Source organism: Rhipicephalus sanguineus, chromosome 2 (assembly GCF_013339695.2).
Source record: "Rhipicephalus sanguineus isolate Rsan-2018 chromosome 2, BIME_Rsan_1.4, whole genome shotgun sequence".
Lineage (NCBI taxonomy): Eukaryota > Metazoa > Arthropoda > Arachnida > Ixodida > Ixodidae > Rhipicephalus > Rhipicephalus sanguineus.
This window is the reverse complement of record NC_051177.1, coordinates 29,556,063-29,570,777: the sequence shown is the minus strand read 5'-3', so window position 1 is coordinate 29,570,777 and position 14,715 is coordinate 29,556,063. Positions and strand designations below refer to the sequence as shown.

General features: G+C 44.5%; 2 protein-coding genes across 2 annotated transcripts in view; one reads left to right on the top strand and one right to left on the bottom strand.

The window, feature by feature from the left end:
* Nucleotides 1-284: 284 nt before the first annotated feature.
* On the bottom strand, nucleotides 285-10,762 carry LOC119381134 (uncharacterized). Its single transcript, XM_037649107.2, has 5 exons — nucleotides 10,633-10,762; nucleotides 7,401-7,658; nucleotides 5,610-5,754; nucleotides 2,248-2,348; nucleotides 285-405 (listed from the first exon to the last, which is right to left on the bottom strand). Exons 1-5 carry the CDS (start codon nucleotides 10,667-10,669, stop codon nucleotides 311-313), a joined length of 636 nt encoding a protein of 211 aa, XP_037505035.1. The 5' UTR covers nucleotides 10,670-10,762; the 3' UTR covers nucleotides 285-310.
* Nucleotides 10,763-11,991: 1,229 nt separating this feature from the next.
* The window catches only part of LOC119382625 (cytochrome P450 2A12), a 17,036-nt gene continuing 14,312 nt past the window's right edge, over nucleotides 11,992-14,715 (top strand). The window contains exons 1-2 of the mRNA XM_037650411.1: nucleotides 11,992-12,109; nucleotides 13,214-13,303. Of these exons, the coding sequence (XP_037506339.1) occupies nucleotides 13,268-13,303 (36 nt within the window). The 5' untranslated portion in view covers nucleotides 11,992-12,109; nucleotides 13,214-13,267. The remainder of the gene's footprint in view (nucleotides 12,110-13,213; nucleotides 13,304-14,715) is intronic.

Below are 14,715 nucleotides of genomic sequence, written 5' to 3'. Positions count from 1 at the left end.
TCTCTCTGGTTTCATTTGTGTGGCTGTATGTGTTAACAGCGCAGCTAGCAGTTTCCAACCGCGTCCACCTGTTCCTGTAAAATTTGCCACGTGAACTATGCTCGAGTAACAGACCTTATCATTTATGTACAAAGGCCCTTTCAGTGCGGTCGGTGGCGCTCAGAAATGCTTGTGTGCCTCATTTTCCTGTGAAGATTGTCTGTTTCCCGTGTCTGTCAACAGTACAAATTGTGTTCTCCGTTGTGGCATCCGAAAATAAACGAAGGCTACAACAAAGAAAAAGAAAAGATGACAGGTGCCTTTATGGACGTCAGTGATGATGTGTTGCGTTGTAAATCGCTGCCAGGCTGTTACTTAATAGCCGTGCCGTGCCTTGACTTGATGATGTGCCATTTAACTCGGATTCTGAAAGAAATAAATGAATTTAATGAAAAAAAAAGAAACGAATCGCCGTCAGAGGAAGCAGCACCGCGCCGGAGTCAGGTCAGATGAAGTGCAATGGCGCACGCCTTTCCTGAACGGGTCACTTACGATGGTAAACAAATATAATAGGAAAGCGCACATTGCATGTGTACATTGATAGCAGTGCATTTCATGGTGAAGAAGTTCAATAATAAGGAGTTTGGGGGGGGGGGGGATATTTTGTGACGTTTTGAGGTAGCGTCGTGCAAAAAACAAATAAAAAAAACAAAGAAACGCAGCCTTGTTCTAGGGTTCTTGTAAAGGAGTATTTGTAACCTTCTTTCCCCGCAAATAAAGGACAAAACATTTCTAAACAAAAAGGCTTGACGGTTGCAAAGAACCCTAAACGTTTTACCGCAATACTTCTTTCTGCGAACCAGTATCGTTTTCAGTACCAAAGAGGTGAGTGACGTGATGATACAATGACTCATTCCGTTCCTGTGATCGCTTCGGCTGCCACATGTGGGAGCCGCCAGAACATGTACACCGCCCTCATGTCTGTGTTTTATGGGAAGCTACATCCTACTGACTTTACAGCCCTAGGACGTCAGCATATTTTGCTATCTCTCTCTCTCATGAATTCACAATAATGTCGACGGTTCATACTTAAAAAATTCAAAGCGCCAACCCGACAGGGACAAAGAATGGCGCAACACGTGCGTTAGCGCTTTGAATTTTTTTAAGTATGAAGGATATACCAACTATCACGCCTTTCCGTTTTAATTTCGACTGATGTCAATGATTCCAGGCGAAGCGCAGTACCTTACAGCCGACTCCAAACCTCCTAGCTGCTAAACGCACGTTCCTGCGTCCTATTATTGATTTAAAGATTCGGACCCATATCCTGGAGCTTAGCCCCGCAACACCTCATCACCTAAGCTATACAGTGGCAGGGCCTCCTAATTTAGAAGGCTGGGCTGGGTGAGCCTTGCATTTCAAAGAATCCCAAAATTTATCAGGGCAGTAATATCTGCTGAGGAGACCTGCGTCCATCCTGTCCCGTCGTCGTTAGTACTATGATTTGTTAAAAGGTTTTGTTTTATTTCCTTCAAGGCGTTGATAAACTCGCTGACACATCCACTGTGCAGATTTCGCTGTTTACATAGAGAAACAGTTACATTTTCTAAGTTTTGCTTTCGAAGAGAGACACATGAAAATAAATCGAGATTATACAAGGGGTTCTTGACAAGTTATAACCTATGTAAGTTATATAGTGTTGAATACAAGGCGAGTAGGTACTGCATTTTCGAACTTGTTAAAGAGCGGCTAATATTAAGAAGAAATGGCCAAGGGGCCCATAAAACAGCGCTTCCCCCTTTCTTTTTCTTCTTCTTTTTTGGCACCACGAAAGTGTCTCCCCATTCTCTGCCACGCTGACCATATAAGTTATCCGTAGGAATACGAATGTTGATCCGATCACCGTTGGCTACGTTTTACTTCAAATCAACCACGTCGTGCTTCAACTAACTGCGCATAACTGACGTGTACTAAGTGAGTTCGGGCTTCCGATCGCATTACACCTGGTGAACAATACGAATTATTGTATGTAGTTAGTACGAGCCCACTTATTTTGTGCTTTGATTTTTACAACCAAAACCTAATTGTAGTGCTCTTTTAATGATAGCCGAGAATTGGTTTAAAAATAGATCTTATTTCATCGGACAGTCTTTGAGTGAGAATCTAATTAGCGTTCGGTTATCGCAGCAGTAACGTTACACATTTATTTAAAGAATTGAAGTGTGGCTCTCTAGTTATGAAAAATATAACGCGATTTTCGTAACTCACCAATGAAGTAGTAGGTGCTCGCTCCAGCGACCAGCAGGAGCCACATTATCGTTACAAACACGATTGCGGCTACCTTGCCAGCTGACGTGCCTCTCTTTATCCTACAAGATAGAAGCTGGTGATTAAATGCTGCTTTGAACACTGTACGCGTTGTTAACATTCTTTTTGCACATTTTAATCAAGTGGTGTGAAGGTTATTTAATGTGTAAGAACACACGTATGTACATTTTATAAGAGAAGGACGAATTGCAGATTGCCTGAAGGAGCTTGTCCCCCTACAAACATTCATGACCTCCTAATGTAAAGAGCACTTCTCCTTAAAGAGCAGAGTGGGTCAGGTAACAAACGGGTGTTAAAGACATCTTAGTCGAGGTCAAGGAGAAGAAATGGGCATGGGCAGGGCATGTAGCACGAAAGCAAGAAAGATAACTGCTAGTCATTTAGAGTAACAGACAGGATTCCAGAAGAAGGCAAGCGCGCGAGGTGGATGCAGAAACTTCGGTGGGCAGATCTGATTAGTAAGCTTGCGGGAATAACGTGGCCACGGCAAGCACATGACCTGGTTAATTGGCGAAACGTGGGAGAGGCCTTTGCCCTGCAGTGGGCGTAGTCAGGCGGATGATGATGACGACTGTAAGGAGCAGCGCCACTACGCAACAATATGATCAAACCCAATAGAATGCTTTTTATAAGACAGTCATGTAGTGAAGACACTATAGAGATAACAGGAAGCACCGTTGAGTGCTTAGTTTACGCCTATGTGTTTCCTTGCACAGACCGCGATCGCCATCTTGGATCACGGCGTCTTTTGATTTCACCGCTAACCCTTACAGGAACGAAAGTTTGGAGTACACCGTCTTGTACTGTACCACGAGCCCCTTAATCTTGCGACCCGAGATTTTTTTTTTGTCGCGATTTTCCCCGCCTCCTTAACCTCTTCTCTTAAACTAACCATCTTCGGAGCGTAAGTTATTTCATCCGTTAGGCAAGTTAAGCGAAGGACAAAATTTTGTACCTCCTGCCCCCTACCTCATTTAATAAACGCACTTCACATCAAAGAACCAGCAACGTGCTTGATATAGTAGGCTCTCAAAGATCCTGCGTTTCGAGCGCTTCGTTTCTCTTTTCCAGTCGATGCTCCAGATTGAGCTACAACGTGAGCCGGGTTTCCTAAGTTTTGCCTCGGTATAGAAGGCCGTTTTGTATCTCCGACACGTATGGAACAGGTAATCAAACCAAGCCCGACCAAGTACTCAGTTCTTCAGTAAGAACTTATCCTTGTAGTCGCCAACAAGAACAGGTGAACTACCCGTAGAGCACTGGTTGTTTTTCGTTCGCACACATCCACTTGTGCTGTTGTCAAAACTGCTAGGAAGAGTGAACCGCCTTGATGATATGCTGCCACTCAAGCGAGAATCTGAGCGTGCGCTGTATGGGAAAGCAAGCCGATATAGCGGCAATTAGTGCTAGGTATACCGTTGGTTACAAAGGCAGCTCTTCTTTTTCTTTTGACACAGAAGTTTCGCCTCGCATGGTTTGTAGGAAAGGTTCGCGGCAATAACAGTAAACCTGTCACAGATGTTCGGTGAAAATTCTTTCTCTTTTGGAAGGATGCTTTTGGAGCCTATTTTTCGCCACGCGATGCACTGAGCTTAAGGCAGCGAGGGACTACGGCTGCACAGGTCGCTTTGTACTGAAGAGTTAGCGGCATGCAGGTAAGAGAAAATTGGGACCATGGCATAGCCCTCTGTTGAGCCTTATCGGACCAGTAGCACCCCAAACATATGGGGCAGTTCGTTATCATCTTTACCTGTGCCCTTTCTCAACTGTAAGCTCAAGGTGGGCGCGCAAACACGGGCACAAGAGAAGACAAAAGCCTTCGTTTGTCTTGTCTTATCTCTTCTCCTGTGTCCGTGTTTGTACGCCTGCCTTCTTTTATCATGAAGCCGTGCCAACTAGCCCAATTTTCTGTCGTTCTAAGTTTGGTAGCTCAACTCGCCTTTTCCCCAAATGGAGCCGCGCCAACCAAGAACATGGTGGCTGCAGAGATTAAACAGCTTTATGAAGCTATGATATTCTTCATGCAAATGAATATAATATATGACAGCAAAACTAAAGAGACATGAAACATACACAGACGTGAAAAGCATATATGACAGCGAAACAAAGAGGCAGCGAAACAAAAATAGACATAAAAAGTTTAGATACACATGTTCTGTGTCGTCCTTTCACTCGATGTGCACTGCCATATGCTATAACGATCAATCAGCTAGCCCCATCTGCTAACATCTCGCACTGTCAGTGGCAGGTGAGTTTCTCAGAGAAGTTACTAGAGGGAATCTGGCGCTGCTGTCGTTCAGCTACCGTGTGGATTGTGGGTAGTGTAGATGAACTTATTTAATCTTTGTCCTTGCGAGAACTTAAGATGTTCATATTGCGTTGTTTTTTTAAGCCTTATCTTGCAGCAATGTATGTAGGTACCTCCACGGCTCACAGCACTGTTATACTCCTTCGAGTATTGACTCCACTGTAGTGACGTAAGTAAACAAATTTCCGATTTCGATCGTCGAGTTACATGGGTGCAAAGCGCCTACTGGCCCTATTTATATGAACTTTTTACAAGCGATAATCAATGATAGCGGCGGAAAGTGGTGACGGCGCTGGAGCCGACAGCGTGAGGAGGAGAAGGAACGGCTTTTAAACCTGTTATGACAGAGCTGCTTGTGCGCGAAACATAGATTAACAGGAAGTTTGATATGCGTGAACGCGTCTGTAGTGAACTTAAAGAACATCTTGCAACTGGTTATATATATATATATATATATATATATATATATATATATATATATATATATATATATATATATATTATATGTCTATCTGGGCAAGGAGCTCTTGCTCAGCTTCGCTAAGCGTCGATAGCAAAGACCGCTCATCGGGCAGCGGGTGCCCCGATCTATCCATCATCCAGTTCGTTATGTGAAAGGTATTTTACATATTGAGCACTTGACTTTTTCAAAAGAAGCTTGTTTACAGATTACAGCGGTGGCGGCGTCGTACGTGAAAAACTCGGCACCGGCGCCGGAACGAATCGATTCTTTGAACGTACAGAACTGCGGCCCTCGAAGGCGCGCCGGTCACATATATACGCATTTGCATGCGACGCTTTCCAATAACTGATGCTCTCTCGATCGTGGGCTTATATGGCAATCTGATACTTTATCGAGGCCCCTTGTCATTTACCGCTACCACACTTCGCAAAATTTTTCTTTTGTTTGATATAAATAATTTTTTTATTGCAGTTATTCGGGTTTGTTAACTTGGGGTTGGACTTAAGCGCACGCTAGGGTCAATGTGCTCACCATGAGAGCGGCGCCTCTTCGTCGCTTGGTCCGTTTCGCGGCGGCGGAGACTCCCGCATGGAGTCCAGCTCCACTTGCACCATGTCGGTGGCACCCTCGCCCGACGCCCCGAACACGCGCCGAGGCTGCATAAGCACCACCTCGCCTGCGGGCAAGCATTGTGACCGCAGTTTATTACAGGGCCGAATTCCCGAGAGCACGGCCCACACGAGCGAAAGGTCGTGTTCGCGGTGCCTCGCACGAAAATGAGGCCGTATTCACAGAGTGTCGTACTTACAAGAGGCTGAATCAAGAAGCTGCTGTACAATCAAGATGTTTCATTCTCAAAGCGGAGGGGAAGTGCACGAAATGGTAGAATTCACCAGTCACCGTATCTGGTGCAGATCATATTCTTTTTCATTCTTTTTGTCCTTTCTAATCTGACCCCACGAAGTCAGCTCACCCAGTACTCCAAGATATACAAATTTTTGCAAAGGGCTTTTTGCGAACAAGATGCTGTAACGAGCATGCGTTACAGCATCTTGGAGGAGCCATATTCGTAGCGTATGAATAGGCCTGTATTGCACATATAACTTAAGTAAACTTCCATCGACCGTTTAACAACATAAACAGCGTCGCACGTAAAGCTGGTGGGCGACATTTTCAGTATCACCTCAGTGATCTTATCATTGCCTTAAGTAAAATAAAACTTTAACATTAAGAACCACCATTTACACCGCATAGTTGCTTTTTTGGGGGGAACCGCGTGTGTAATTAGGTCCTCCTGGAGGTAAAGATGAACGTCTCACAGTAATGACGATAGGCTGGATTTCGCCCAGCAGGCGTGACGCGCTAGACTTTCCGACAATCGCAGGCTGTTGTGCAGGGTAAGTTGTGGAAACCAAGCGTATAAAGGAGCAATATCACTGCGTAGCATAGGTGCGCAGAATAAAGGAAATTTGTCCAGGATATATGTTTTCTGCTGAAATGTTTTTTTTTCTGAAAATATATAAAAGACTTTTTCTGCTTCCGGCACTGTCGTAACCGGCATAAGCAAAATTCTAATTAGCAGCGAACACTCGTACTCAAACTCACCAAATATAAGACTCCGGCTGGTTCACGTGTACTGATTTACTGAAATTAGAGTCACACAGCTCCTCTTAGAGTCACGGACTCATCTCATTAGGGCTCCATCAGATTCATAGGAGTACGAACGTCGTCATCCTGACGGTATATTGGGGCCAACTTTAAGTCATGGAATCACCCACTTGTTATTTGACTTGACCGTGTAAGTTAATTACTCATCTGAATCACCAGGTCTCTGAGAGAGAGAAAAGCCAGACATTCACAAACATAAAAAAGAGGCCGTACTTTATTCGGAAGTCCTACGGACTTCCGAATAAAGTAAGAATTCTATTACACAACTTTGGTGTGTGTGGTTTATGAATTGCTAGGATTGAGAAAAATATACCGGGTTTATATACCGTGTTTATATACCGAGAAAAATATACCGCGTCTTAGAATTCCCAATAGTACCAAGATGCCGTGGTCGCAGCTTTACGTCCTGTTCATATTACGTCAAATGAACTAAAAACTGTGCTCAACTTGTACCCCCATGAACTTCACAAGTGCGTTTTGGGCTTGTTACGTAGTGACATATCAACAGCGCAAAGCCAAGATATGGTCCGCGTCCTACTTTTTCGCTGTTGTTCCGTCCCACAGGCTTTTCAGTGGTGTCACGGGTCACCCTGACGACAGCTGTGCTCACGCCCATAATCCGTGCGTACGGTACAAGGCAAGGGGCTCCCTCACCGATGATGACGTCACCGCTGCCCGTCCGACGTAGGCATGTAGGGCCAGTGTCGGGTGTGTCCTGCTTGGTCGAGCCCGCTCCTGCGGGTGACGTTGCCCGCGCACTGCATGTGTGCTTCGGGGAGGTCAGGATAGAGCCGCCCCGGTGCAGAGGCGAGTGCAGCTGACTGGACAGCGTGCTGCCTTTGCGCACCAGCCGAACCAGGGGGTACGGTGCGCTGCTAACTGGCAGGCTTTGACCTGGGCGCGTCGGAGTATCTGGGTGTAAGAGACGAGCGCGGTGGCGCACAGAGTGCGTCTTGACGTCGTGAGGATGACGTCACTCGGTATACATTCTAGGGCTGATGAAGTTACATTTTTTTTATGAATGGAGACCATTTTCGGAACAAAAAGAAAAGGCCGGGGGGGGGGGGGAGGCTTAGAAGGCAGGTCTTTAACCGTCAGATGTTTCTGCATTAGAAGCGTTCAGCTTGCTGTTACTTTCATGAGGGCCACCGGGGTATCGTACACCACTAGCATCTACTATCTACAGATAGTGCACTGCGATCTATTTCTTGTTTCAAGGGCAAAATAAACCAAGGAAGCTGTACTCAATATTAAGTCCATGTGAAATTATCCGTAAGCACGAATCGAAAGAGAAGCTGACAGCAGGTGGGACGTGTTGCTGGGCTTTTTGAAACAGTGAATTAGGGGCACAGGGTAAGCCCTATACGACCCACGCATTTTTGACCATTTTGAGAAACTGTTTTCTCAGTGACTAAAAGGTATATACACATAGTACTTATATAATGTTTTTTCAAATTTTCCGCTGTTTTTGACTGCACAGATTTATTAAACTTCAACGAATATTAGAATTTTGGTGAATATTTTACCACTAGGACCAAAATGTGTAGTTAATTTGCATCTTTCAAAATTTTTTACACAAGAACTGTCAAGTGCATAATTTCAATTCTGGTACAGTGGTTGTATCCACTTGTGCAGAATACAAGGAAAAATAATCAACCAACCGGTTATCTTGGAACACATAAGAAATAATGGTACCTAAGTAATAAAAACACGATTTTGTGAAACTAAGTTAGAAAACGGCTGAAAAGCGAACACGCTTTGCCACAAAAAACGTTCAACTATTTTATTTGGTTTCTACGAGCTTGGTAATCAATGCCAAAGTCATTTTCTCACTCTCGAGCCTGTCGTCTTGCTTGCCTTGCTTCTTTTGTGAGCTCTCGTGCAGCTCTGTTCGCAATGTATCGTCGATTGTGGCCAACTTTTCCCAGCAAATTCACTGTATTTTGGCCAGGCTGCAATCCTTATTATTTTAGAATTTTGGCTCATGCGATACTGCCATCATTAAACGAAACAACAATATCCAATGTCGCAATCCTGATGACTCTAAAGCCTAAACAAAGACAGCAAATACTCTGCGTCGCAATTTCCATTAGCTCAACACTTGTATCGCACAGTTTGCACGCGCAATTCGTTCTAACTGCATCACAAATAATATTCATGTCCATAAGAGCATACCCGCTGTCACCCTGCACGCGATTGGCCTCGAAGGACACTGAAAAGACTGAGAGGTTCAACGATGAAGAGCTTGCTGGTTCAGCGTTCAGCACCTCAGTGCGTCGCCGGCATTTATTCGGGTTTACAAGAGAACTGTATTGGTTGCCACGAAATTCACAGTTGCTGAAGACCTTCTTTACCCTCAGCATCTCAACTTATCGACAGGCACGACAGGTACAAGGTGTAATGAAATTATAGCTGTAAGTGTTCGAACAGACGCGCTTCGAAGAACAAGTGCGCATAAAAAGGCGTGCAGCGTCTTCGGACTGCCTTAGAAGTTACCCAACAATTTCCTATACACAGCTTACTCCAGACAAGCAATTTGGCTTTTGTACACGAAGCTTCTTTTTTTAGAAAAACGGACCGTAAGAACGAGAGCATACGAGGGCCTTGACCTGGGATGCATGTTCACTCACCACTAGCTTTGTGAAAAACTGGTTTTAGGCCACAAAAAAACACTTTTCAAGAAAAGCACAAGTGTGCAAAATATCCACAAAGGGACACACATTCCTAATTGAAAAGAAAAAATAAAGTCATATCTTTTTTTTCAAATTTTGCCTTACCCTATGCCCTTAAAGATCTAAAGCATGTATGCATGATCACGCAACGCTTGAAAATAAGCTACAGTGAAATTGGGAATGCCGCTGTGGTACGTGTGAAAGGCGTTGCAATCAGGTCTGTACTCTCCAGTTCACATTTTGTAGAAGAGTTGGCTACTCCTGTGGGTTTCTACGTGCAATTAAGAGGCACACATCGGAAAGTACAATACATTACAAAATCACCCTACAGTCCCCACATCTCGTGACACAAGCTACCTCATCACAGTCCAGAATCACAAGCTAGAACACCCAAGTCTATCAAACCCACTAAGTCCATTGAAGTCATGCAGTGAATTAAATAAAAAAATTCACAGGTCGTTTAGAATATGCGGTACACACGTGAAAAGCACACATACTAACGAAGATATCGGGTTCATAGGCAGTATGTTGTGCTTCTTTAGTTAAGAGTTCGAAGAAAAAAAGAATCTCTGCTAACATGGAGAGCCTCTGCCTCACCATTTCACATAGAGGAAGAAGTTCAAATGGCAATAGCCTTAGTGACATCGAATTAACGAATTCTCATTAACGAACCTCTGTGCAATTTGCAATGAACCGGAAACGATAGATCACTTTTTCTATCATGCCATCGTTCCGCCTCACTCCGCAGAATGTTTCTTGAAATGCCTACTGGTAGGCTGGGTTTACCTTTTACTACTTCTAGCCTGTTCTCGTTTGGAGCCGATACGTTAGGGCAAGCCACAGTGCTGTTATGACTGCGCCACACAAATTCATTCAAGCAACCGGAAGAGTACGCTGCTGGGGCTACCGACCACCGAAACCAACTTTTTCCTCTTTTTTAATTATTTTTCTTTTTTCCATTTTTATCCTACGGCTTTTTGAATTTCTTCACTCTTTCGCTTTTTATTTACATCGCGTTTCGTTCTTCTTTCTTTAGGACGTTTCATAGGGTTCACATTTCCCTTTATAAATGTCAGTGTGGCCCGCCCCCCTCGTGTGTATGAACCAGTATCCTTTAGGCGACAAAACAAAACAAGACATCGAACACACGAGGAATCGATACAAATTGAAACCGGCTATGAGCAGATGTTATGTCGCACAAGGCTCGCGCTCACCGGGGGGCTCTTCAACAAAACCGTCTTCCTCGGCCATATCCAACAGCCGCACGGTCACAGCGCTTCGAACGCTTGTTGAGAGACGAGGTGGTCTTCCCACGCACTACTCCGAAACGCCCAGACTAAGACGACATCCGTCCTGCACCACAGCCGATGAGGCTCGTCGTCTTTCTCCACTTCTCGCATCTTGAACCCCTCGTATACTGACGCCATAGTAACTGTGCGGCAAATACATTTAAGCTATTTAACCGGTAATAAATATTCGTGATAACATGAATTATTACGGGAATTTTTGTTACCTATAAACTCAGCGTTCATCCGCCCTTTGTATAGCTGAAAAAAGCAAATGAGGGCTCGTTGTGTATCTGGCATATAAATTCAAGGATGGCTGGAGCGATGGGCTGGATCGCACGCAGTAGGCGTTATCAGATAATGAACAGCAGTTTAGCGCTGTCCTTGGCGAGGAAAGCACACAATCGTTGAATTCTTCAGGAGGCTAACAAATAAAGTCGAGATGAAGTTGAGGAACTGAAAATGGTAGGGGTACAATTAAAATGCAAGAAAACAGTAAGAAGGAAGGAACGAAGGAAGGAACAGGCGAGAATACAAGGAAGTTAACCATTTCTTAGACCGGCTGGCTACCCTGCGCAGGGGAAAGGGGGAATGAAATAAACAGAAAAGAGACCCCCCCTCCCCCGCCAAAGAAAGGAAAGAAACGTAAACAAACAAACAATACGATGTATTAGAGAGCAAGGAGTGGTAGCCGATATCCCAGATGATATTAGGAGGAAGAAATGGAGCTAGGCAAAGCAGATAACCGTTGGTCTTCCACGCCGTCATGGCTACGAAAAGCGCTGGCTACCACTCTTAGGTTTACATGCACACAAATAGCCATTAAAGTGGACGGGAGGACGACGACCGCCGCCGTAGCTCTATTGGTAGAGCAACGGGCACGTTATGCGAAGGTTGTAGGCTTGGTCCCAACCGACGGCAAGTTGTCTTTTCGTGCACATTCTTCACATTTGTATCATAGTAACTACACTACAGTTGAAAGACTACAAAAAACGTCCCTTATGTCTTTCTCGGCTTCATTCTCTTTTGGTATCATTAGGTTGCGTCTAACAAAGAAAACGAGCTCTTGATCAATTCCGCTTCTTTCTTTCGTGCAGTTTTACTAGTTAGTTGGTGCTCCTTATAACGAGTCACAATCCACGTGGCCGGTCTACGTTGCAGCTGTTGCTAGCGGGGGCAAAAGCGTGCGCAGCAAATATGCGGTTATGCTGAAGTGGCACAGCTGTCTCACATACCACCAAGGCCAGCAAAAAGCTGCGTGAACGGTGAAGTTCTGTCGGTTGTCATGACTACTGCGTGTCACGGAAATGCTGGTGCCGGGCGCAACAAGTCAACTGAAGGAATTCGTTGCCTACGAATAGCGGCGCACGACGTAATAATCTCAAGCTAGACTACGCACGCGCAGGTGAGTGAGAGGACGCAGCTCACTTTAAGGGCACAGCAAAAGCATGGTATTGCTCATGAGTAAAACAACCTGGCGTCTGGCGGCGTGAACGCGAATGGTACCAAAGTCAGGTGGGCCGATCTTAGAGGCAGTGCTACTCCTGGTTAGGTGCAGAAAGCTTTGGTGAGGAGGGGGGATCGGGATAAATTAATGTAGTAAAGGCATATCAAGTAATTAGCAGTGATAATTAGTGCATAAGGTCAATCAATGTGAATTAAAGGTAATCAAATGGCAATTAAAGTTAATTAAATGTAAATCAAATGCGAGTGAAAGTTAAAGTAGTAAGGGTATGCAAGTGAATCAAATGTGCGACCAACAGTGGAGCAAGCGTTAAAGTGATATCAAGCGAGTTGAATGTAAATTGGTTGGTTCATGGGTTTAAACGTCCCAAAGCGACTGTGGCTATGAGATAGGCAGTAGCGGAGGGCTCCGGATAACTTCGAGCGCCTGGGGTTCTTTAACGTGTTCTGACCACGCACGGCACACAGGCCTCGAGCGTTTCGCCTCCATCGAAATACGACCACCGATGGCCGGGATTGAACCCGTGTCTTTAGGGTCAGCAGCCGAGCACTGTAACCACTGCGGTACCGCAGCGGAATTTCTTTCATCGTTACGGGAAATTTATTAACAGGACATTCGAAACAATGCGACTAGCTAGGACTGTTCGCGAATTGGTCCTTTTTTTCCGCCAGCATAAATTAAAGGTTTAAAAGTAAACGAACGTTTCAGTGCCAGATGAAAAAATAAGAGAAAAAAGGAAATATATTAACACAATGCAGTCGCCTAAAACGATATACATATTTGGCGTCATATTTTTCCAGAAGACGCGCTAACTAGTGCAACACTTTTGCGCCCCTTTTTTTTTGTAGTTACCTCTGTGGGCGGCGTTCCTACATCTGCATCAAATAGCAGGACATCATATTTTTTATGACGGGATAACAGTGTTATGTTTTGTTTTTTGCAGGGAAAGAACGCAAAAACTGTTAACGCGTTTTGGAGCATATAGCTTACCTGCAGAAAAGCGCACGCAGAACGACTTTACACTCGCCCACCTGTTCGTTTCAGCATAGAATAAAACACACCGTTGCTGTTAGCTGGAGACAATTTGGCAGCTCTGAGATGTCCTCCTCTTCAATACAAGGGTTCCTTTACAACGTGAGTACTGTCAACAAAACAATACTTGCTTATAAATTATCGATTCATGTCATTTCATTAGACGGAGCATTTTGTGCATGTTATAAGGACTTGATGTCAATAACTTTGATAGACAGATAGCACAGCACAGCAGATACTGATTTGAATAAACCGTGATCACGAGAGCTCTGTGCGGTCTGTCATCTGCCCCTGTCACTGCTACGCAGAAAAGCAGGAGAGAACAGCTTCTAACATAGAACACCTATCCTGCACTTCGGTGCGGATAAGAATTTCGCTCTGTATATTGAACGCTTGGTCAGCTTGTTCTGGACTCCATAGCATTTATTATTGCCACGAATTTATATGCGAATTTGAATACATACTATAACAAAGGGGTTAGGTTAGATTACTTTGGGGCGACTGAATAACGCCCCACGGGGTTTCAGAATTTCCTGTACGGATAATAACGACTTAGACCACACTTTTCAGTGCTCATATGAAACGACACCACGTTTATAAACCGGCTGCGGAGATCTCGTATATTACACTTATGCGTAAAAAGTTTTTTATTCACATTTAAGTTTATTGTGGTGACCGATGATATAATAATAACGATAATGATGATGATGATGATAATAATAATAATAATAATAATAATAATAATAATAATAATAATAATAATAATAATAATAATAATAATAATAAATTCGGCAGATCCCACGTACTGTGGGAGTAGATGTTATGCGAAGCATGCTGCGGGTAGGCGACTGTGGCGTAACTTTTTTTTACTGAGCGACACGTTACAAAATGACGCTAAAGATCTGTATAAATTTTATTCGCACACTTATATATGTTGAAGAGCCGCATATGTGTTATATAACCAGTTGTTTACGGTTGGGTAACGCTGCCAATGGCAACGTGGGTATTACCAACACCAGAAGCGGTAAGCTGATATGTAGTGCCTATACGTGTCCCGAGAACGCACGCACGTTTCACGAACCCGTGTGCATGTGTGCAAGAAGTTCTTGACAGTTCTTGAACAAGGGCATCATCACCGTGATCAGTGAGCACCAGCAGCTGGTCATGACTTGTTATAGGATCCGGTCGTGATCGTGGTGACGAGGGGTCCATGTGTAGTGAAGTATGTGGTATTCGCGGCGAGATCGGGCTACAGGTGGCAGCACCGTCGCCGCGCTAGTGTGGATAGGCGGCTGTCCGCGCGTGTACAAGCGCGCACATCATCGCTTCGTTGTGAGCGATTTGACCCGATTTCCGGCAAACAAAATGCGTTGACTGCAGCTTTCTGGTAATATGTGCGCTCTTCGTTTCCGAATTAATGCACGAGGCGCCAAACGTTACTATTACATGTGAAAGAAGCGCATTCTGCCCACGAATAGGTTGCTCGCCTTTGGCAACAGTCGGCGTTTTTCACA